Source organism: Nelusetta ayraudi, unplaced genomic scaffold, assembly GCF_046127955.1.
Source record: "Nelusetta ayraudi isolate G7.1 ecotype Tasmania unplaced genomic scaffold, CSIRO-AGI_Nayr_v1 ptg000135l, whole genome shotgun sequence".
Taxonomy (NCBI): Eukaryota; Metazoa; Chordata; class Actinopteri; order Tetraodontiformes; family Monacanthidae; genus Nelusetta; species Nelusetta ayraudi.
The window spans coordinates 4,167,256-4,189,658 of NW_027466185.1; the positions used below are offsets into that span (position 1 = coordinate 4,167,256).

Consider the following 22,403-nt stretch of genomic DNA (forward strand, 5'->3'; position numbering starts at 1 on the left):
ACAAGAAGAGAGGCTGCTGCTCTGACACAACTTTGCAGCGGCCACAAAGGAAAACAGATGGTTTTGACGAGGCACTTCAATGGATTTGGATCCACCTGAAACCTAAGACGCAGAGCTCAAGAGGAAGACCTTCAACTTCTTCTTAGAGGAGCACCATGACCACTTGTGAGCTGAATTCATGATGTTGGTGGGACAGAATGCTGCCTCATTTGACAGGACAGTGCTCTCCCTTTTAATCTGATCTACAGTACTTTGCCATATGTTGTCTACAGGATTGTTATTTAATGTCCACACCTCATTTGCTTAGCTGTGTGATGCAGACAATGCAGACGAAAGGCAGACAAAAAGCTGACAGCCACTGTTCGTGTTGTTGCCGATGTCATCGTGGGAGTCGGCTGCGACGCCTGCACTGCGGAACCATTGTCAACTGACTGGTTGATGCATTTGCTTGCAGTGCAACGTGACGCAAAAAGCAGTGAAATTTTCACATAACGTGTGAAAGGAACTGGTGACTAATCAGCAGGAACACATCCTGTGTTTAAAGACCATCTGATCACAAGATTTCCCTCCTGCCAGGCTTCAACTGCACAGAGCTGCAGTGCACTTGTGCAGCTTGGAGACCCGCCTTGAGTGCATGACAGGCAACAAGGGCAGATGGAACCAAAAGATGGAACAACAACACATAAACTGACCCTGAGTGGCTTGGTTGCGCTCCAGATGACAGGTTTGGACTTTATGATGCAAACACCTTTCTTTCTGGACAATATTGTGTGTTTGTGAGGGGATTTCAGCAACTGAGCGATGAAAACACAGACGACCTTAATGAGGTGGGTCCCTCCCGATCCCTGATCTCAAAATTTAGTAAAAAGGAAGAGTTGAAGAATTCGGCAAAATCACTTATTACCAGAGATGCGAGCTGCTCAGTGAACAAAAATGAGTTGAACAGTCTGAGTCTAGTTGCTGTACTGTCTACCTCAAAACAACAGACTCTGATAATTAAAGAGAATCATGTGACTAGGAATAATGGCAATAGGGGACTTTGCTGAAAAGTTGAAGTATTCCTTCAAAAGGAGAAAAGTTTCTCTTTTCCCACTTTGGTGTTGTAGTCAACTGCACTTGACCACATACACTTCTGTACCTTGCTCTGGTACCAAAAATGGGTCATGAGACAGCAGCAAGAGGACGCATGGTCAAGAAGTGTATTGTCACTGCACGAGAACGCCGGAGCAGATAGCTGTGAGGAAGCTCTCCGGCTTCCACTTCTTATCAAAACGGCAGGCTGATTGTGAACGCAACACATGGCTCTCTCCTCCCAGGGTGGTCGAGCTACTGCGATGTTGGAAAATCTCCCTTCTGGAGAATTAGTTTCAACTGCGGGTAATGTGCTTAAGTATTTCTTGGGCTAATTTAACCGGTGAGTCACAGTCGTCATAATCGGCCTTTGAATTAGCTGCTGTGAATTAAAGCAAATCCCATTAATGAACAAATGGATTTGGGTGGAACAAGAAACAGAAACTAAAGGATTGGGCTGAGAGGAAACAAACAGACAAACAACAGAGACACCCTCACTGAATCATACGTGCACTGCCTTGTGAATTCCCCACGCGTTAATAACGCCTGCCTCACTGTTGACTCTCGCTATGGCTGTTTCATAGCTGTCAGTTACTGCTGAGAGCTGCTGACCTTCTACCAATTCATAAAGAGGAAGCAACCAGCCAGGGCGGCGGTTTTCTGAATGTGCATCTCAAAATGGGCTTTCTCGGGAGCTCTTGTGCAGAGAATTATAAGTAAAGTTTACCGTTCATATCATGACAACAGATCAGAGTTGCTCAGGATTAAAAAAAAAAAGAAAAAAAAGAAAAAAGAAAAGATGAAAGAGTGGATTTGCTAGAAAATAAGTGCTGTTGTGAGAATTATTGGGACTGGGGAAACTAAATCTACTGCAACTGGACGTTTTGAACAATCCAACAAGTAGTACAAATAGTTTCAATATAAAAATAATGGACAATTTTGAGAAGTTTAATTTGCTCGCAATACAGAAAGGGAGCAGCGGTGTCTTTATTCTCTCACACGTCCTTTGAAACCTTGAAACCTGAGTTTACAGTGAAAATGTGTTCAAAACACCATCGCTGTTGCAGAACAGTCGTGGTGCCAAAATCTGGCCGCAGGCTTGTGAAACCCTGCTCATCAACAATGTAAAACCCTAAATTATTCCTACCATCGTACCAAGCGGCACAGTGAAACAACGATAGGTGACTGTGTTTTGTCTGCATGAGTGAGAAAAGCGGGGACTGTGGTAAGACGAGCGCTCCACGGGGTCTTCTTGGGATAACGGGTCGGTTAAAGCAGACGGAACAGAAAAAAAATCAAAACAACAGGCAGCGCACGGCACCGCCGCGAGGCTGCCTTCCATATTTCATCCGTCCGAATCGGGCCCACCAGTCCAACTGAGGCCCCTCCCCCCTCAGACCTGCAAATGTGCACGCCGTCCCTGCCTCTCCTGCAGGGGAGGGAGGGGATGGGTTGGCGGATGTGAGGTGAATCCTTTTAAAAATGGCACAGGCAAACTCGATAACCCTCCAGCCTGGGAGACTTTTGTGACATAACTTCATAAATTAACAACGAAGCAAGCGCGTAGCGAGCGGAGGGGGCGGGGCGGCCGTGGAGAACGCTGGTCTCTCTCATGCCATAAGGGAAACAGGGCGCCGCTGACGCAAAGTGAGCCAGGCCTCAAGAGACATCAGCGTCACCGGAAAAACATCTATTCACTGATTTGCTGTACCCACCAAAGGAAGGCACTTTTAAATGTTGTTGTACTAACTGTATATAATGACAATAAATGAATCCAAATCAATTCAATTCAATTCAATCTGCATGATGCCATAACGCAGCGCAGACTTTATGGATTAAAAGCAGCAATTGGAAAAAGTATTTTTAGATGCTGCCGAGGTGCTTTCAGCAAGGCAGCAAACAACAGATGCAGCTGCGTGTTCGTCGTCTGTGCATCAGATGAGAAACGACGACAGCCACGGAGCACCAGCGGCCCTCTCCGTCGACGCACGGCCGGCTCCGCTCAAGCGAGCGCACATTTTCCTCATGCAGTATTCAACGCGCTGGTTTCCATACGGCACAGAGGGGAGAAAAAACGCCAGCAGTGGCGAAAACAAAAGGCGAAAATGGACGGCAGCATCTCACTGTTTTATGGAGACGAATGATTTTGCAAATAGCGACGCAGAAAAAAAACATTATTGTGGAATTGTGTTTGAATGAGTACAGGTGGGGACCCCACATCGGGGCATTCAGTCGGCGGAACTCTTACGTAAGAACACTGAGGGAGGAAGAAAAAATGTGTACGTGTGTACGTGTAAGAGTCATTTTAAAAAACTGAACCGTGGCTGAAACAATAAGAGCACAAGTAAAAGCGATGCATTCTCTGTGACAGCATAGAAATAGAACTCTGACCTGAGAACTTGCAGTGTTTACATTTTCTCAACTTTCAATAGGTACGAGACTTCTAACAAACACGCTGCGCAGAAATGGGATAAAACTTTAAAGTTCAAAGACGTATTGAGATTATTGATAACATTAAACATCGCTGTATCCATCGATTCCTTCAATTTGTCCTGGCTTGAACATTCTGTCAGATCTCCTGGATTGATCTCGTGAATATTTCATGACCTGCTTGTTTTCGTCAGTGAGGTAGGAACTAAAGTCAGCTGGAATGTTTCTAAAATTACACAAACAACAATGTCATTACCATCATGACATTGCAAAAAAAAGAAAAAAGAAAAAGTTGATTTTTTTTTTGAACACAAACGCATAATTAAAGCTTTTTGTCAAGTAGTTTAATTGATATGAGGAAGGCCTTAGTCAATTATCTGTGTGGCCAAATCATTATAGTGTCATATTGTCAATCAACCAATCAACTTTGATTGACAGAGCACTAGACAAAACTCAAAGGCATCTTGAAGCGCTTTGCACAGTCAAACAGAAAACCAACCGACAGGTGATGTCGTTTATGTACGATTTTTATAGACAATAATGAAGAACTATAAGTGCAGAAGAACGAATAAATATGGCATCCTCATTTGCCCACTACGATAATCCTGGCGAACGCCACCGAGCTCTGACAGTGTTGACTTGAAAAAGACGTCTCCACTGACGACCCTCCTCTCCTCCCTTCCTCTGTACACTGAAGAGCTTTGCTTTCCTCTGCCACCACGATGGAGCGCACAAAAAGCCGACCTATCGGAGCGGACCGGGCCGGGCTGGACCCCGACCACAAGTCCAGCGTGCAGTGACCAGACCCACTCCCAACATCCCCAAATCCCTCAACGTCGGTCAGCCAAAACGAGTTGAATTTTCGGAAAAAAAACAACAAAAAAACACAAGTTTGCAGTCGACTTACCTGCTATGCAAGGTGGTGGGCGGGCGGTTGGGGTCCCGTTACCAGGTGGGTTGGGGTTGTGGGGGTGTTATGATAAGCAAAAAAAGCAAGATTCAGACTGAGTCTTGCGAGAGCTGACCAGGATGAGCCCGGAGAGCAAAAGACAACTGAGAGACAAAGGAGGACGGGACGACCTCACTACTTCCACGTTCACTCCCCCCTCACCCCCCGCCTCCGCTCTCTCTCTCTCTCTGCCGTCCCTCCCACCTCTCCACGGGACCGGCCTGTTCGCCTTTCTCCAAGAGACCGTCGGACGTCGGGCCGCCGAGGGGTTAATTAAAGGGGGATGACGAGGCAGCGCCGAGCCCGGAGCCGGAGGAGGGAGGTTGGACCAGAGCCGAGAGCGCCTCTGTCCGACGGCTCCGACTGGAAGCCATCTCATGCATTATGTGCGATATGCTCGGCACAGTATGTCGCCTCCTGGTTCTTGGCGGCGAGGGGGAGGGTTGGGGGTTGGGAGGGCATTACGCATGCCTTGTTGACGCTGAGAGATGGTGGCCAGCGGAGCAAGAAGGAAGGCCGATGAGCTGTGAGAGGGCCCAGGCGCTCTTGTTTGCTTAGGAGGACAAACGCAAGTTTAATATGTTGGTTTAATCAGTGCCATTCCAGCCCCCCCACACACACTATTAGGAAACACTGAACTGTAAGTTCTTATCGATAATTACGGCCAACAGTGGCCATAATCATTAACATTATTTATCTCCCAGAGATAAATAACGTTTTTTATTCCTTTTTCGATTCTCACTCTGAAGAAGATGGGACGACATTTTGCCAAAGCACGTACAGTTAAAAGACGCCTAAACTAGTCCGCTAGAAACCTAAGAAAAAGATTTTTACTGAGGAAGTGCGAACATGGGGAATGTCTTCAGACAATATAATCAAAGCTTTATGTTGGAAAACTCTAACGCACCCAACGGCCCGTCAAACAAACTCAAATGGCCGCTTCAGAATGAGACAGGCTGATTAAAGAGGAGCAAAGACAACTTTTAAATTTCACTAAAATAAAAGAGAATTCTAATGATGTCTTCGGCCGCGGAAGGAGAAAACCTATTTGAGTTCCGTCCAAAAAGGAGCAATTCAAGTTATCAAATTGTGCCTATCCCAACTCAATTAGAGAGAGAAGAAGGAGCAGAGTGACCTTGGAGGGACGGGCTGCTCAGTGCGCCCGTTGTCGGGCAGTGACGGGCGGCAGGATGTCAGCAGTCTGGCTGCTGAAGCGGCCTCATGCTGCAATGCAGCTGTAGAGAACAACCATGTCCTCAGCTGACCAGGCAGCGAGGGCATGTCTGCCACATCCAAACTGGTGGCAAATGGACAAACGGAGCAGAAGCAACCGCTGATCCATCATCTCCTCCTCCAGCCTGAGAGGAGACTGTGTCCCCTTGGGATGAGTGCATGGTCTTATTTCACTGGTTTTGCTGCTTTGAAGGTCAGAATGACGCATCACTTTCCAGAGCAGACTCAGGATGCGTGTCAATGAACTCCTTCAAAATAAAGGAACTTCTTTTGCTTGCTTTTGCTGCTTTTTTTTTTTTTTTTTTCCTATAAAGCGTTTGCTTAGACAAACACTTTGGGAAATCAGCCCTTTGTGATGCCATCTTTATTGATGAAAATGTTTACAAAGCCTCATGGCCCCATCCTTTATTTCAATGATCTCTCTCTCTCGTCGTAGAGTCACATCCCAAGCTGAGTTGTTGCAAAGACTTGCAGGACCCCTGAGCTCTTTGATTAAATCTGTTTGCCGTGATGTTTGGCTCACTCCATCTATTGTCATCATCGGACACGCACCCCCACAATGCACATCGGCGCAGCTTCATAAAATGTTTGACTGCCTTAATTAGGGCGCAGCGCCCGCCATTTAACAAGATTACGCTCTCATAATCCACAACAGAGTTGGGCTCCATGGCAATAAAGTGAATTAGTGGTGACGGGAGCTTTGTTGATTTTTATCTTCACAAGCTCATTTGGCCTGTCAGAAGATGAATGAGATGAATGGGATGAATAGGACGCGCTCCCCACCCCCAACTCCCGATCGTGTAGCTTGATATAGCCGAGCTTGTCCCCCTAATTCTGTTGCTGCCCCCCGAAAATAATTATTTTGTAATGTGTTTGCATAGATGTGTTTGATATGCCATTTGCAACCACACCCCACACACGACTAGGGGTCGTTCAATGTACCCACTGCACTCAGACCCCAGTGCATCAGCATTACAATGGAAATGTGCAGTATGTAAAAGGAACAATGAGGAATCAATTTTGAAATACAGTTTAAGTGAGGTTGAAAGACTTTGCTCGTTTCTGGGTAGCTCGCTGACGGGTTAGCGGCTTCCGAGAACTTTTTAAAAATGGTTTTCTAATACCGTCTATGACAATGTCAAACAATCCATTTGTTTGTTTTTCTGAGTTATTAATTCAATGAGAAGCACCACAAATCTTAAACCTAACACTTCCCTGCTCGCTCCTCCTCTTTTATCTCACTTGTTGTCGTCAAGCACGAGACAACAGCGACGCTTTGACTCTCTACGCACGCAGACAATTTAATCTTTCAAACGAACATCATAACAAGCTTCGGCTCTCCAACGGTTGTAAACACTCAGCCTTTGAAACGCGCTAACGTATTCCATTAAAAGTTTAGAATCATCTCAAGACAATAATGGAACCATATGGAGCAATGAAGAGAATCAGTCTCTCACTCTTTAAAAAAAAATAACAAAAAAGCAATTTGTCAACCTAACTCCAGTGGATCACCTTGCTGTCCTATTGTAATACATCACATTATGATAAAGACATATGGTACGGCAATAAAAAGGTTTTGAAGTCAAACAAACACTTTATTTTATTGCCAGCGCTAGAGTCTTACCACCAAAAATGACTTTTTTGCAATGTGAAATAGTTTTCATAATGTTGCTATAATGTCTTCCAGCCAGAATAAACACAAGTTGCTAGCTTGGCAAACAGTCACTCAGATGGACTGTCGATGTGTGACCTCATCCACAAGTCACCGATGTGACTTCACCACTACCCATAAATCTCAGTGGGATCAGGCACCTCTTCCTCTACCCTACCGGATTGCACTTGCTTGCAGTACTAATGAGAGGACGCAAACATGAAGTGCAAAGGCCGACGCGCCCATGTGAGCTGATCTACGACTTGACCGTACGGAAGTTAACGGAAGGCAGGTCTGACCTCACCCGGCATTACCGTGTCAACCTCGTCGTCTCTGGTCAACCTTAGTCCAGATGTGAAGAGCAACATATCTTTCCTGGGACATCTAGTGCACCTGTGAGTGTGCATGCACTGTCTTTACCTTGCAATCTTTAAGACAGGCAGGGGCAAACTACAGCCCGAGGGCCATATGTGGCCCCTCAAGCTAGCTGTTAGCTGTATGTCATCCATTTTTTCACTGTTTCAAGAGTCATTTCAATAAAAAGACATATTATGTTGTAACGCTTTTGTTAATTTTCAAAAGACATTCAGGCTCATGTTTTTTACCTATCCCGTGCAAAATGTTTTTCTCCTATGAGGTGGGTCAACAAAACACTCCATCCATCTGCTCCTGCAGGAGTGACGCAGGAGTCAAAAAGTGCCCACCCCTGCTTTCAGAACACATTGTAAACCTGTAAACACTCATAACCAATGGATAGAAATTGTTTCCTGGAAAGCTATTTTCACCCCTGCAAGGAGGGAGATACAGACCATTGGCGAATGTCCCAGATCATAGCAGAGTTCTCCAAAGATGACATCATCTCTAAAGGCACGGAATGCTGCGTGAAGTGCAGCGCTTGGTGTCAAAAGTTCCTATCAGTCCGCTGGGCCAACAAGCTTAGTGAACAGGTGTAGGAAAAAATAATAACAAAACTAAATTGCTGTACTTAGCCCTTGATGTGCGGCAAGAAGCATTACCTGGCTGGAACATCCAGTTTAGACCTGAACGGAACCTTGCACGTGCACGTGCAAAAGGGAGCGTGTGCAAAACCATGAGTTTTTTTTTTTGCTAGAGGCTGTAAACAGAGGGCTTCACAGAAGATCTGTTGAGATATTTTTTCCCTGATAATTAATCCCGGGGAGGCTGCTCCCCTGGAAAAAAACTGGCGATTTAAAATGGGTACGATACAGGACCTTAAAATGACAGTGTTGCCGCTAAACTGCAAAAAGTTCTTTCGCAAGTGAAACAGCGTGTTTGGACACTCGCCGCTCACAGCCTCAGAGAGGCTCAGAGAGTCAGAGCGCAGACATCTTTATCCGTCTTAGAGGCTGTGTTGGATTCTAAACTCTGAAAGTAGGCCAGGGTGTCTGTTTATTTCATCACTGTGCACTTTTTTCATGACTTCACTTATTAATTCAGTGAGTACAGTAGATAATTGTGGTGTGCAGCACGCTCTGGATGTAATTTAGGGGAGATATTCAAATGGATGGTAAACAGTGGGAGTATATGTGTGTATATCTATCTCTGTAAATGGCAAATATTTAAATTAAATTAAAAAAAAATTAAAATTAAGTTTTGCTTTAATAAATGATAAATTGTTTTAAAATAAAGGGAAAAGAGAACCTCAGTGTCTAGAAAATTAGACTTCCCCTTGTGCTCCACTGAATGGATGGGTGACTAATTATGGTTCGTGGGTGTGAAATCCAATGAGCCACACAATTTGTGTGGCGGCACCTGCACGAGCCAGTGAGAATATGCGCATTTGCAATGAATGTGGCCGCGAAGCTGAGCGAGACCTCTCCCAATTACCGCCGCACTTTTTCCAGGTCTGTCCCAGGCGGCTGCGCCTGCCGCCTATTGAAGCGAGAAGACTGGGAGACGGAGGCGAAGGAAGAAACGTTTGCGAGGCAGAGGGGAAGACTGGCAGGTGAGAGAGCGACTTCAGAAAGCTGGAAAGCGGGAAGAGCTGACGCTTTCAGGTGCAATCTGAGCCAGGATATTTTCTTCCTAAGCGGCGCCCCCTGGCAGAGATGAACTACACAGAACCTTATATAACCACCGGCTTTGCCACTGATGGCAAAAAAAAAGTAAAAAAAAAAAAAAAAACCCTTCTCCTCCAAATCTCCTCGCTGCTTACAGCAGCACTGACGCACCATGACTGTCACTGCTTAGCAGAGTGACAGCCGGGATCCTGCAAACACACACGCACGCACGCACGCACGCACGCACCACACACACACACACGCAAATGTAGTTGGTGAAAGTCTTTGTTTTCAAATGGACAAAAAACTAATTCTCGACACATACGCACATACGCACACACACACATACATACGCACACACACACATACACACATGCACACACACACACGCACGCACACACACACACGCACACACACACACACACGCTTGTCCACAATCCCCAAAAGTTTTAACAAACCGCCGAGCCAGCTGTCTTTCTCGCGCCCTGACATGAGGTTGAGCAAGGGAGATGTGCACGCGCACGTGCACACACGCACGCACTATTCTAAAAGCGAGGCCCTCTTACTTATTCATGTGGGCGCTGAGAATGGGGGAGCCTGTCAGTGTCAAAACGCTCTCTTTAGGCGTTTCTTCTCTCGCTCTTTCCTGACAGTACAGCAGCGAGCGCACGCTCATCTATGTTGCATGACAGGAGGGTATTTTTAGACAGCCGCCTTTGGCCGGCGCCAAATGACGCTGCTTGTTGTTCAAAATGAACTAATCACAAGTTGGATCGGAGCTTTTCGGTTGTTTGCCTATGTCGGGGGTGCAGATCTGAGATCTGTTTGCATACAGCACAAGAGGCAGTTGGATTGAAAGGAGAACTCAGAGATCCAACGCGATGTCAACGTAGCATTAAAAACATTGATTAAATGTACTTTGTATCTTATGGTAATATTGTCATTATTTTTTGTGTGTTTCGAAAGGTTGCATCAGAGGAACACAAACAAATGAAAATTATTGTGTTGTTGTTTACTGTCAATAAGGCAAAACAAGCAAAGCTAAATTCTTGCAGTCCTTCCCTGGATGACGTTACTTTGCCGAAACATCCAGTCCTGAGCTGGACGGATCAGTGCACGTGCAGCATGTGAGTACATGTTGGTGACTGCACTGGGTTAAACTGCGCTTGCAGACTTGAAACGGATTCTTAGCGCAACACAGTAGATCACAAATGCACAAGGTGTCCAAAAAACTTTTTTCCATCATTGTACTTCGTAAACCCTAGACAAAGTAAAAAACCTGGTAGGTCATCATCAGTTTGTGAAATATATACATAGTCTGTGTTATTCTGTAATATCTTATCTCTGTAGTGTGACGACGGCGACGTACAAACAAATTTGCACACTGTTGTTTGTCGCTACGGAGACATGTCACGCTGCTTCCTGTCCTGTCAACCTAGACAGCCAATCGAATGCCAGCCAGACATTTTTCAGCACGTGTCTCCTGCAGCGGACTTGAAGCCTGCGCTCACCTCCTCCCAGATGGTCTCGCTCAACATGCTGACCGCAGGACGTGACGAGTCGTCCGAGTGAATGTCCCCAGGTGAGGCGGACCCTCAGTGGGAAACATGGAGGGATGTCTTGATGATGGGGGAGGGGGAGGGGGTGAGTGGGGGGCATAATGAGCCACATGGGAGGGTCTTTTTTTTTTATACACACAGATCGCCCACTGTGTTTTGCCACCCGGGAGCTCTGTTTAGCGCTGCCAGGTTGGTGGGAGATCAGTGGAGGAGGTGGGGTGGGGGGAGTTGGGGAGGTGTGGGGTGGGGGGGAGGGGGGGTAGCTAGTGCGGTCTGAGGTTTTCAGAATGCGCCAGGTTGCATCTGTGCACGATTGATGAAATCACAAAGATTGGATTCTCTATTCAATCTTAATCTATGTCCACAACACATTCCATCAAAAACATGAAGAAGAACAATTTCCGTCAATTTTTCGACCAATAAAGAATGTTTGCCGGGGGGGCGGGGCCAGAGGTCGTGTTTTTTTGTTTGAACACGTTCCTTTTGAGTGTCACGTTGCTGTTGCAATGTGTGGAGTGCAACAGTTGCAAGGGCTGCAACTGATTTCATCCAAACAAAAGGAGAAAAAAACCATCGTTCCTCGCTCTCTCCTTTATGCAATTGCTCACGACTGAAGGGGCCATGAGGCGCTTATTACTATCGGCTCCAAGAGTCAGTAAAGCAACAACGGTGACGCCGTCTCAACAACAACACTCTGTGGCTGCAGAGCGACGAGCAGGGCGTAAAGCGTGGTTGGTGCTTTTTACTTTTTAATAAGCTGAGAAATGACCCTGGAGGCCGACTCTGAAGCAGACACAATCTTTATGCTAGCATTAAGCGCCTCTTGCCAGACGCGATGACAGAGGTGGCCACAAAAGTGGTCAATGACAACGAGGCAAAATGCACTTCCAAGGGGATCTATACAAAACAAATTCACAGCAGTGATGGACTTTTCATCAACTGCTGACTAATACTTTAAAGGCTGCATGTTTCACACTATTTCAAATCTTTACTTTTGTCCCATACTAGATAGCTGATGCCCACCCCCCCCAAAAAAATCTGAATTAGCACATCAAGTTATCATGTGACAGAAATCGTAGCTTCTTTTTTCTTTGCTTTGGAAGGAATTATCAACTACATATTAAAAAAAACAACGACAACTAAACTTTAAATTGGCAAATTAAAAATAAACGCTAAATGTGCCAAAGTTTTACTGCACTAGATATTTTTTTATTTTTGCATTATGTTCTACATATTAATGCCAAATTGAAGCAAACATGCAGAAGAAAGATTACAGGTGCTAATGGGGGTAAAATGTGTTTAAAGTGTCAGTTTGCAGTTGAAGTCGGCTCACATAAGTGACATTAGAGCAACTATAGATTCAATGTATGTGCTCTGTGAATCTAACAGCGTCAATGTAAAAAAAAGGGCATTGTTTGTCATTCCTAGAGCCCCAGACAGGTGTGTCGGTGAAGTTAGGAAAGTCCCTGAAAGACAGCGAACACACCGTTTAAACTCGTCTTAGCGCTATTCATTTCACAAGAAGCCAGGGGGCAGCGTGGGGAAAGAAGTCGAGACGCTTTTGGGGATGAAAGAAGAACCAATCATGGGAGGCAGATCCTGTCCCGCGGTGGGAACTAAAGCCGGCACTATAAGGTGTGAGGCCCGGAGAGTGATTGCTTCCGAAATGAATTTCACCGCATGTGCTTTGTCGTGTGTCAGCGGGATGTGACAGCACGTCAGCGGCAGGTAGGAGAAGCTGGTGTGTGCTGGTGTGTGCTGGTGTGCGCGTGTGTGCGCGTGTGTGCGTGTGTGCGTCGACATTCACGTACTGTTGCTCTACCAGGAAAAATAAGGGCAGCAAAAGAAAACAAGGTTCCAGAGTTTAGATTCTGATCCAGCAGGGATTTCTTGCCAGCGGGCATCTGAAGGGGAAGCTGGCATCAATATTTCCTCATTGCCCCAGAGGCCCAGACTTTAGCTGAGAAAAGCTGATTTTTTGGGGGGGGTTAGGGGGGGCTTGGCGGGGGTGGGGGATTCATATCAAGGCAAGGTGAGAGACACTTTAGGCGAAATATTCAAATTTGGGAGATGCAGTGCATGCAATGTGAGGTGCAGGGAAGTGAAAATGGGGCAGACAGTTAACAGAGTTTATATTTATTCCTATCTGATCCATCTCCTTGCCTCACCGTCAAAGCCTGTCAGGCGGATCTGCCTCAGACTGACAGGGGGGAGGGCATCCTGAGCGCCCATTGCGAACCTGCGGTCAGGATTTGCCGGTGGTTCTGATGCTCAGCCGGTCACGTGTACAGTCGGTATGGCCCGCGGAGCCACTGTCGTGAGGAGCACCAAACTCGGACAGATCACGTGGCCTCAGTTGGAAGGCGATTGGATTATGTACGGACGGGAAGCGTTTAAAAAAAAAAAAAAGAAGATCTGATTTGACAGGAAGCGAAAACGGAAGCGGCAAAGGCAGCGCTCAAGCGAAGCTCACTGAACCTGGAGCGGCAAAATGAAAAAAAATGAAAGGTTTCCTTCAACCTTCAGGAGGTTTAGTGTCATGGATTCACCCCCGTAAAGAGAGTGAGGAATAGCCTTAAGAGGTGCTTGGTGAACTATGTCATCAAGACTCTTGGGTGGACCAATCAGATTTGTTACTATGCAACATTAATATGAAGAAAAATAATGTGATTGCTTAATCAATAAAGTCTTGGCCCAAGCTGAAAGCGCGATGGTGGGAGATGCCACCGTGACAGTCAATTTTCCCAGCAGCCCTTGTGAGAGCCTGTCATCGCAGTCTGAGGTTGACGGCTTTAAATCGATGCCGGGCGTCTTCACCTCCCAGCCCCCGCGGGAGGGAGACGTCCTGGTAGTCGCTCCAGAAGGACATTGGCTGATTCACAACTTTTCTTGGTAAAGGATGACTTCTTTATATCTTTTTTTTTTCAGGATTCTTTTCTTTCAAATGAGTAATTTGGGTCACGAAAACAAAGACTTGTGATTTTACTTTGGGGTTTAAGACTTAAATTTTAGCAGCTGTTGCGTTTAAGGTCGCAACTTTAACAGCAAACACATGACAAAAACATTTCACACAAACCCGTTTCAAACACACATCGGCAAAAGCATGTAGCTCTGTGATTGACTGTCTTTACCTGTCGATGTCGCCCTGCACCTCTTTGCTCCCACGCTGAGATACTTCTCGAGAAGAAGTCACATCTGAGGCTCGGCCTGTGTTCCGCGTGTACAGATGAAGGCCACCGTCTGTAAGGTATCTGTGGAGGAGGGAGGACCATCGATTACAGACAGTTGATATACATTAATATATTTCTTACAATACACGCGGCAGATTAATTAATTAAAGTCAACCAGGAATACACACTGGTGCAATCTGATTAATGAGCCCCATTTGGGCGACATGTTAAAACTTAAAAAAAGGATCAGGGTTTTTTCCGGGTTTATTCAGCATTGCAGGATACAAGATGTGAGGCTGCAGCCAGAGAACTTCCCGACACGGCTCACAGCACACGGAGATCATTAGTGAAAAGTTAATTAAGGCAGTGATTTAGCTAATGGCCGCTCGCTTCCGACAAGTCTTCGCATTTTGCGCTTGACGCGTCTTAAATCCTCGGTGCGCTCGTCGCCGCTCTCTCAGCTCGCCGCCGAAATCTCAGCTCTGCAGGTGCAAAGCGGGATTGTGAGGGCACCGGGTTGCCAGTACGTGTGGTATTTTATTTATTTATTTTTTTTACACAAAATCAATCAGGCTATCTGTCAGTGAATGGATGAAGGTCGAGATGAGTGTCATTATTCATTCGTGCGGGGTGTCATGTAATGTCGAGTCATGCAGCGCAGAAGAGGCGGGTTCCTCAAGGTTCATGCAAATGCTGCACCCAAGTCTTTTCATCCCAGACATGAAAAAGTTCCGACAGCCTTGGAGAGCGTTAGCGGGTTAGTTGTATTAATGTTCCGGGGCAGATGAGTGAAGCCTCGGCAGCTAGAGGAAGACAAGGCTTTGCTAGGATTTCTGACACAGTCTGGACTGGGGTAAGAAGAGGATGATGTGTATATGATACCGCAAAAAGTGATATCAAAGCACTCTCTATAATGTTTCAAATGAGACTTTTCAAAGGGTACAAAACTCATTTCAAATTTTCATTGTAAGTCCTCACTTGCTTACAACAAGGGATCAGTTACACATCAGATAATTTAGAACATTACTATGTAAATCATTTTACACATAATCTAAATTTGACAACATGCAATACCTGCTACTGTCATGCCAGATGTTTCTGACAGCCTTCAGACTGGGGATCAGTGGTATCGTTTAGAAATCAATGGAGTGTTTCCAAATTTTTAAAAGTTCTGAAAATAATAAATAGGAGGAATCACACCCCAAAGCGTTTGTTTGTAATTAATGATAGAAAAATTGAGTTTGGTGAGCTAATTAAGATCATTACATAACTTGTTTGTTTACTTAAAACTTAAACAGGAACCCTTGAAGCAGACTAAAACTTTCAGGGCATTAGCAGATCAACGAAAGTAAAATAATTGAATAAAAAACAAAACAACAACAGCGCTGAAGGCTAATTTGAACTTATCAATGGAATCAAGAAGATTTATTTATAATTGATGAATAAATGATCAAGAGAGGAATTTTCATCAGAACATCATCAACATGTGAAACCCTGGCCATCCTACCCGCTGGTGATCTCATCCATCTGGCTGCTCCTCCCTAGGACGTCCCCATCACTCATGTACCCTGCCACCTCCATCTGCTTCCCTCCACCTCCTCCTCCTCCTCCTCCTCCCCTCTCTCTTTGCTCCGCCCCCTTTGCCCCTGCAGCCGCCGCCACTGCCGCCCGCCTCAGGGGGGCGCTGTACACAAACCTGGAGGCGTCGGAGTGGCTGCTGTAGCGCCCCGAGGTGGCGCTGGAGCTGGCAGCGCCCGACCGGGGCGCAGTGTAGCCGCCGGGCAGTGAGGGGGCGTCGCCCGCCTGGAGACGCGGAGTTTGCGTCTGACCCAGGCGCCAGGCCATTGGGGAGGAGCGCGAGGTCAGGGCTGGTAGGCTCCGCCCGTTGACCTCAGTGGTCACCGTGGTGTCGAAGGTCGTCTCGAGCGTGCTGCAGAGGAGAGAAGGAGGGAGGTCAGGAGTCGGTCTGGTGGCAGCCGCAGTGATTGGTCACAGATTTCCGACAGCATCCGGTATAGACTCAGTATAGATAGAGAGATAGAGAGACAGACAGACAGAAAGACACACAGATACTTAATTGATCTCCAGGAGAAATTTGCATTTCTAGCAGCTTGACAAGGGAACTAGTTTAATAAAAGGTATGCAAAGAACGAAACCATAGTATAAAGAGAGATACAAGTACGATCAAAATAAAACATAAATAAAAAGTAACATTAAAATAAAATTAAATCTGACGCCTGAATATAGCTATACGTATATATATATATGTGTATATATATATATATATATATATATATATGTGTATATATATATATATATATATATATATATATATATATATATATATATATATATATATATATATATATATATATATATATATATATATATATATAAATATATACACACACTCACACACGCATGCACGCACACACACAAAACACACAAAACAAGGTTTGAAAGCTGGCTGACACCAATTAGCACTCCAACATTTTCTCCCTCTGGTTTGAATGCATCTTGTGTCCAACGTCAAACACAAGAGCTGCAAGCGAGTCAATTGTCCAGATGTGAACAAGGTTTCACAGCCACAAAACCCTGTGACCCGGTTCACCCCGAGCACGTGGAGCAGAGCCTGGTGGCAGTGGCACCTCGCGTGAGCTCTCTCTGCTGGGAGAAGCAGTGCACTGCAGTCACATAGTGAGTGACAGCACAAGAGATTAGAGGGGAGGGACCTAGGTTTTCTTGAAACATCACCTTCAAGTTTACCGCTCTACGCAGTCAGAAAAGACGGACTATATAGATTTTAATATACAAAAGAAGTAATTTGCAAAATATTGAGTACTTGTAATATGAGTGCATGAATCAGCTAATTGAGATATAGAGTACCAACATAGTAGATTCCATACTTGCAATGTGCTATTTTGAAGCATTCTTCTGTTACCCCTACTGATTAGTCCTGAGCAACTAACATTCAACCATTTACAAGATATTTGTTGGGAAAAACAGACTGAAGAGCAGGATAATGCCAGCTGCTGCTTTGGTCGTGACAAAACCTGTGACCTCCTCACACATGTCTGGCACACAGCCAAGAAAAAGGTGTCAGATCGCCTATGTGTGTGTGTGTGGGTTTCAGGGTCACTCATGCCCAGCGATATTCACAACACATATCCATCAACACCTCCCGCAACAAAAACGCGGACACACACACACACACACACACACACACACACACACACACACACACACACACACACACACACACACACACACACAGCGCCATGTATAACAATAACAGAATAAAGCAGTTCAAATAACAGCTCAAACGAAACTGCAACAGTTATCTGACAAGTGATCGTGGTTGAAAAGGGGAGAGAAAAACAAACAAACAAACAAAAACAAAACAAAATCTATTTGCCACGGCATGAAATTCAAATAATTTAGGCTCTGGTACACAATGCCGCTTTCTAAATCAGCTTATATTTTATCTCAGTGCAGCAGGAAGGGCAGGGGAGGGGCAGATAAACTGGGACTGTGTCTGTGTTTGTGTTTGTGTGTGTGTGTGTGTGTGTGTGTGTGTAGGTGGGATAAATGAGCATGCAAAAAAAAAAAAGCTTCTCAGATACCGCACACACCCATCCAGCCCTAAACGGACTGCATTTATGATATATTCTGATTTTTCACGTGGTTTAAGTCGTTTGTCACAGCATAATGCAGCATCATTGCCGTCAAATTTCCTGAGATTAGAAGCACCGCGTTGCTATGTTTGAAGACCCGGCGTGCATCTCGGCAGGGAGAGATGACAGTTGTGGGAGAAGAATCTGAGTGGTCATTAGGGAGTCATGGTAAACATCAGGAAGCACCTTTCACTGCTGTTAACGAGGCCTCCCAATGTCATATGTGCTGAACTTGAGTAAGAGGGAATACTGCAGAGATACATACAGTATGTCTCTGTAACTACACACACGCAAAAATGGGTCCTTCAATAAAAAGGTTCTAACTGTAACTGAATTTCCCACCGGTTCCGTCATGTTGCTTCCAACTTTGGCCCCAGCTGAGCTGCACAGGTTACTGAAAGCGTCACTCAGGCCACAAACGTGCAGCTGTTGCAAATCATTTTAAAGGCCACTTGTTAGACAAATTATGGGATTATTTGTCGATGTAAAAATTAGCCTTCTGGTTGCAACCTCCTGCAAAAATACTTGTTTTTATTTTTTATTTTTTTAAGCTTTCTGCCCAAAAAGATGCACATAAGTACAAGTGTTGTTGTTAGCGCCAATGAGGTTCAAGGACAGTATTAGTTCTCTTTGTGACATCACAGAGGGATGGTTTCCAGAACTGTATGTGCTTGCACGCACTTTAGCACGCTTGAACAAAAACTGACAAAAAAAGGCTTCTTTTTGTCTTTAATGTAATTTCTGGGTCACAAATTTTTACTTGTTTTGGTTAATATCATGTTATTTAAGTCTATAGAGTCACAGTTAAACATTAGGAAGGTGAGGCATGCCACTTCACTGCGGGAGTTCCTCCGCCCCTTCTGCCAACACACCTGCCGTACGCACACTGGTGGGTAACCACGCAAGAACGGCCGAGTCACTTTCCATCTCCCTGTCAGACTGCAAGGAGTCGCCTCTGCCAGGTTAGCTTCAGCCAGGGACTGAAGCAAGTCTCCAGCATTGACCCACCATTATTCTTAAGAACACGCCACTTTGGTAATCCAGGCCTTCTTTTTTTTTTTTTTTTTTTACCTTTCTCTCCATCTGTGCGTTGTACTGGAACGCTAGCTTGAGCGCCAGTAATAATAAATAAACAAAATAAAGTCCAAGTCCAAGCTTCCGTACCAACCCAGCAGCTATCTTCCCAATTTACTGAAAGCCATGAATAATTTTCGCCTTCCCCCTCTTCTCTCTGTGGCCCAAACAGCAAATAAACAAACACGTTGGGGTGACGCTATTATGTTCAAAATGTCAGCTGGCGGGTTGCATGAATCCCAGTGGGATGCGACGGGGATCCCTCAGGTATTACCAGGAAAACAACATTGCGGAGAAGATTTCCCTTTTGCACTTGCTGAGAGCAGGTTTGTCCTTGAAGTGTTTCACCCTGACACTGACACTTTCAATTTGACCTGATTTTTTATTTTTATATTGGTAAACGCTTAACATACTGCCCATAAATACATTTTGCCCTGCCATATTTCTAAGGAAGCCCGGTGTGGACAATCCAGTCCACCTGACAGAGTGTTTTGTATTTAGGGTGCACTCACGTCCACAAATAACCAACGAAGAAGAAGGTGGACGAAGTATCCAGGTTTGAGTGTGCAGGCCACCGTAGCTAACTGGAAAGTTCGGGAGAGGGAGCGTGAGCGAAAGAGTGCTGCAATCTAATATGTAGCCACTTGATGTCAGTGTTTTGTTTCAAAATCTTCAAATATTACATACTATTATATTACACCTTTAATTCCACACTTTACATCAAAATCTCAATCGCATGCCAGATTGGTGACGAGCGCTTGAGCGAGTGAGCACTCGAGATCTTATGTGCGCATCAGAGGGTAGGAGTAACTTTGAACGAGCAGCTCTACCCTCTCTCAGATTGTTTGTACACAGCTGCTCACAGCAACATGTAAACATAAGGCAGATGCTTTGTGTTGCACACAATACAACGCCTCCTACCGCATGCATGAATCACCTTGGTTGCTTCCATTTAAATTTGCAGCCTGGTGCTATTTGCTCAAAAGTCAACCCGCAAGTAAAACATTTCTATTTGGAAAGTGTTTTAACGGCAAGTAAAGGGAGAGAGGCAAGCAAAGGCAATAAGCAAGGTGACAATTTACTCATGCTCTGTTGCTAAGCCATTGTGACGTGTAAGACTTCTGCAAATTGAAGCGTAAAGGGCAAAACCAGAGACGGACAACAACACGCTGCATCTTCGTGCTTCTGCCGCCTACATCGGCTGTTGTGATGCACCCACAAACTTCCTAATTAATAATAGACTGCACGACAATTGGCCGACTGCTGCAAAGCACGCAAGACATATGTATTTATATGCTAATGCTGGTCCAGCATCCACCTACTCGATGCTATTCGATGTGGAACCACATCTTTTTAATGTTGGCTGGAGCTACAAAACAATTCAAAAGGGAGCTCATGAAAATGGAGATTGCCACCAAATCCTTAACTTCTATCACAAGTGCTGTGGAAAAAGCCAAACGTTCATCTTGGCAGGACAGCTCCGACTTTAAACTTCTGAGGCCTTTGAACATTAAGTCTGCATAATTTGTTTCTCTTCCCCTCGCACTTACAGAGAGCGACGCAGGATCGCGAAAAGGCGCACTGATGAACATGATGGTCATGTCTGCTCGAGCATGACAGCGATTAATTACTAAAGGTTCTTCAAAGCCTCATGGTGATTATAGGCATTTCTTATCCGGGAAGGAGATTAGGATGGTCTGGCCGGGCTTTTGTCATGAGCACAATTGGTATGCATACCCTGCTGCTGTCCTGACACCCAGAATATAAACATGACCGACACGGCCATACATTTCTGGGGGCCCCGCTTTCTCCATTGCATCCAATTATTCCTAATAATAGCTCCTGCTAATTGACTTCAAGCTTATTGCACGCTTGGACTTTAAAATGCCGACTGCGTCCAACCCAAAAGCGATAGCGGATCGGGACGTGTTTCGCACCACCTGTACTTGTGTGTGTAACGCAGTGAAGACGCCGTGCGCGTAGGTTGGAGCCCCCGAGCCAATCTGGCCGGGCGACGTCCCGTTGGATTAATAGCGGCGCTGTATCGATTGCGCCTGGCTGGGATTCTCTCATGGCAATAAAGATGTAGAAAACAAACACAGAGGGTGCAATCTGTCACGGCTGTTGGCAGCCCAGTCGCCATCTTTCCTCTGCAGATGGGGAGCAAAACACTAAATAATAGACTGGAGGAGGAGAAGGGGCTCCAAAAACGGTCCACAGTCGGGGAGGTTGGGGGGGTTGGAGGGTTTGGGGGGGTCGTTAGCCAACGTGTGGACATTCTGCTTTTGCCTTAGCCGTGCTATGTGTAAGAATGCGGCCCGAGGCTCGCAGATGGGTGCCGCATGTCCATCATCCTCAGCCAGTCATTACACATGTGCCAGCTGGCGAGTGAGGCGGTGCGATTTTTTTTGTAATTAAATCGAGGAGACATCAGGAAGATGGTAAATGCGGGAAATGTCATTAATAGCCGCGCACATATCTCTCCGATGGATCAGCGTGATAATCCGCGTATGGTGAGTCATGGAGGCGTTCTCTCTCTCTCCCTTTTTTCTTTCCAAGGACAACAGATGTGTGAGGAGCCCGATTACGACGGCCATCGAAAAGCGAGATCACAAAAGAAGACATTTTATTCCCCCTCCTTTGACGTCGGCTTGCGATGCGGTGGAGAAAAAAAGAAAATGGGACCGACTTGAATTGAAATCTGTTTGTTAACAGTACAGTGTTTTCAATTGTTTTTAAAAGGTCAGTGTATTCCATAAACAAGCTTCCTTTTAATAACCATAGTTTCCTTTATGTATAAAGGGTTGAAAGGTACTAGCAAGTAGCAACTGTTAAGCCGTTTTGAAAAACTCTGGATGAGCTAAGGAGCTGTACTCGCCTCTATAGCGGCAGAAAACATTTTTACCCTACAAATAGAAGAGGAAAATTATTTAGTGACCTGCTTTAGCCAGCCATAACAAATTTGATTGGTCCAACTAATGTGAAGTTTCACCACATAGAGTTTTAAACATTTTTTATACATCTACACTACCAATACAAGTTTGGACACACCTTCTCATTTAATGTTTTTTCTTTCATTTTCATGGCTATTCAATGAAGGCATCGAAACTACAAATGAACACATATGAATTTAATTATGAAGGCAACAAAAAAGTGTGAAATACGTAACATTTCATATTATCTCACTATTATAAACAACATGTTTAGAGTTATTTAACACTTATTTTCTTTGTTACATAATTCCACATGTGTTGCCCATATATTTGTCTTCAGCATATTTCTACAATGTAGAAAGTAGGAACGATAAAGAAAAAACATCACAAGAGGAGGCGTGTCCAAACTTTTGACTGGCACCGGATATAAGGTTGGCTATGTAACTGCGGAAAATGTGACAAAGTCATCCAAACATGAGTTTTCTAACTCATTGGTGATCAGCTGGAAAACCGATGCGACTCTATTTTGAGCCTGCCTCTAAAGTAAAGCAAAATCTTGCAACGGAGTCATTTTTTTTCTCCCTGCTCCCAATTATTTCCTGAAACAGTGCCTGATCGGCGGCGCACATTGCCTGCAG

At 45.2% G+C, this 22,403-nt stretch overlaps 1 protein-coding gene across 6 annotated transcripts in view; it reads right to left on the reverse strand.

The window, feature by feature from the left end:
• The window catches only part of nav3 (neuron navigator 3), a 175,668-nt gene that overhangs the window by 38,431 nt on the left and 114,834 nt on the right, over positions 1 to 22,403 (reverse strand). For 4 of the 6 annotated variants that reach the window (XM_076051575.1, XM_076051577.1, XM_076051578.1 and 1 more), the window contains 2 exons: positions 15,592 to 16,014; positions 14,046 to 14,165 (listed from right to left, as the gene is read on the reverse strand). In XM_076051575.1, the coding sequence (XP_075907690.1) occupies positions 14,046 to 14,165; positions 15,592 to 16,014 (543 nt within the window). The remainder of the gene's footprint in view (positions 1 to 14,045; positions 14,166 to 15,591; positions 16,015 to 22,403) is intronic. The other 2 variants (XM_076051580.1, XM_076051576.1) reach the window with 1 other exon arrangement.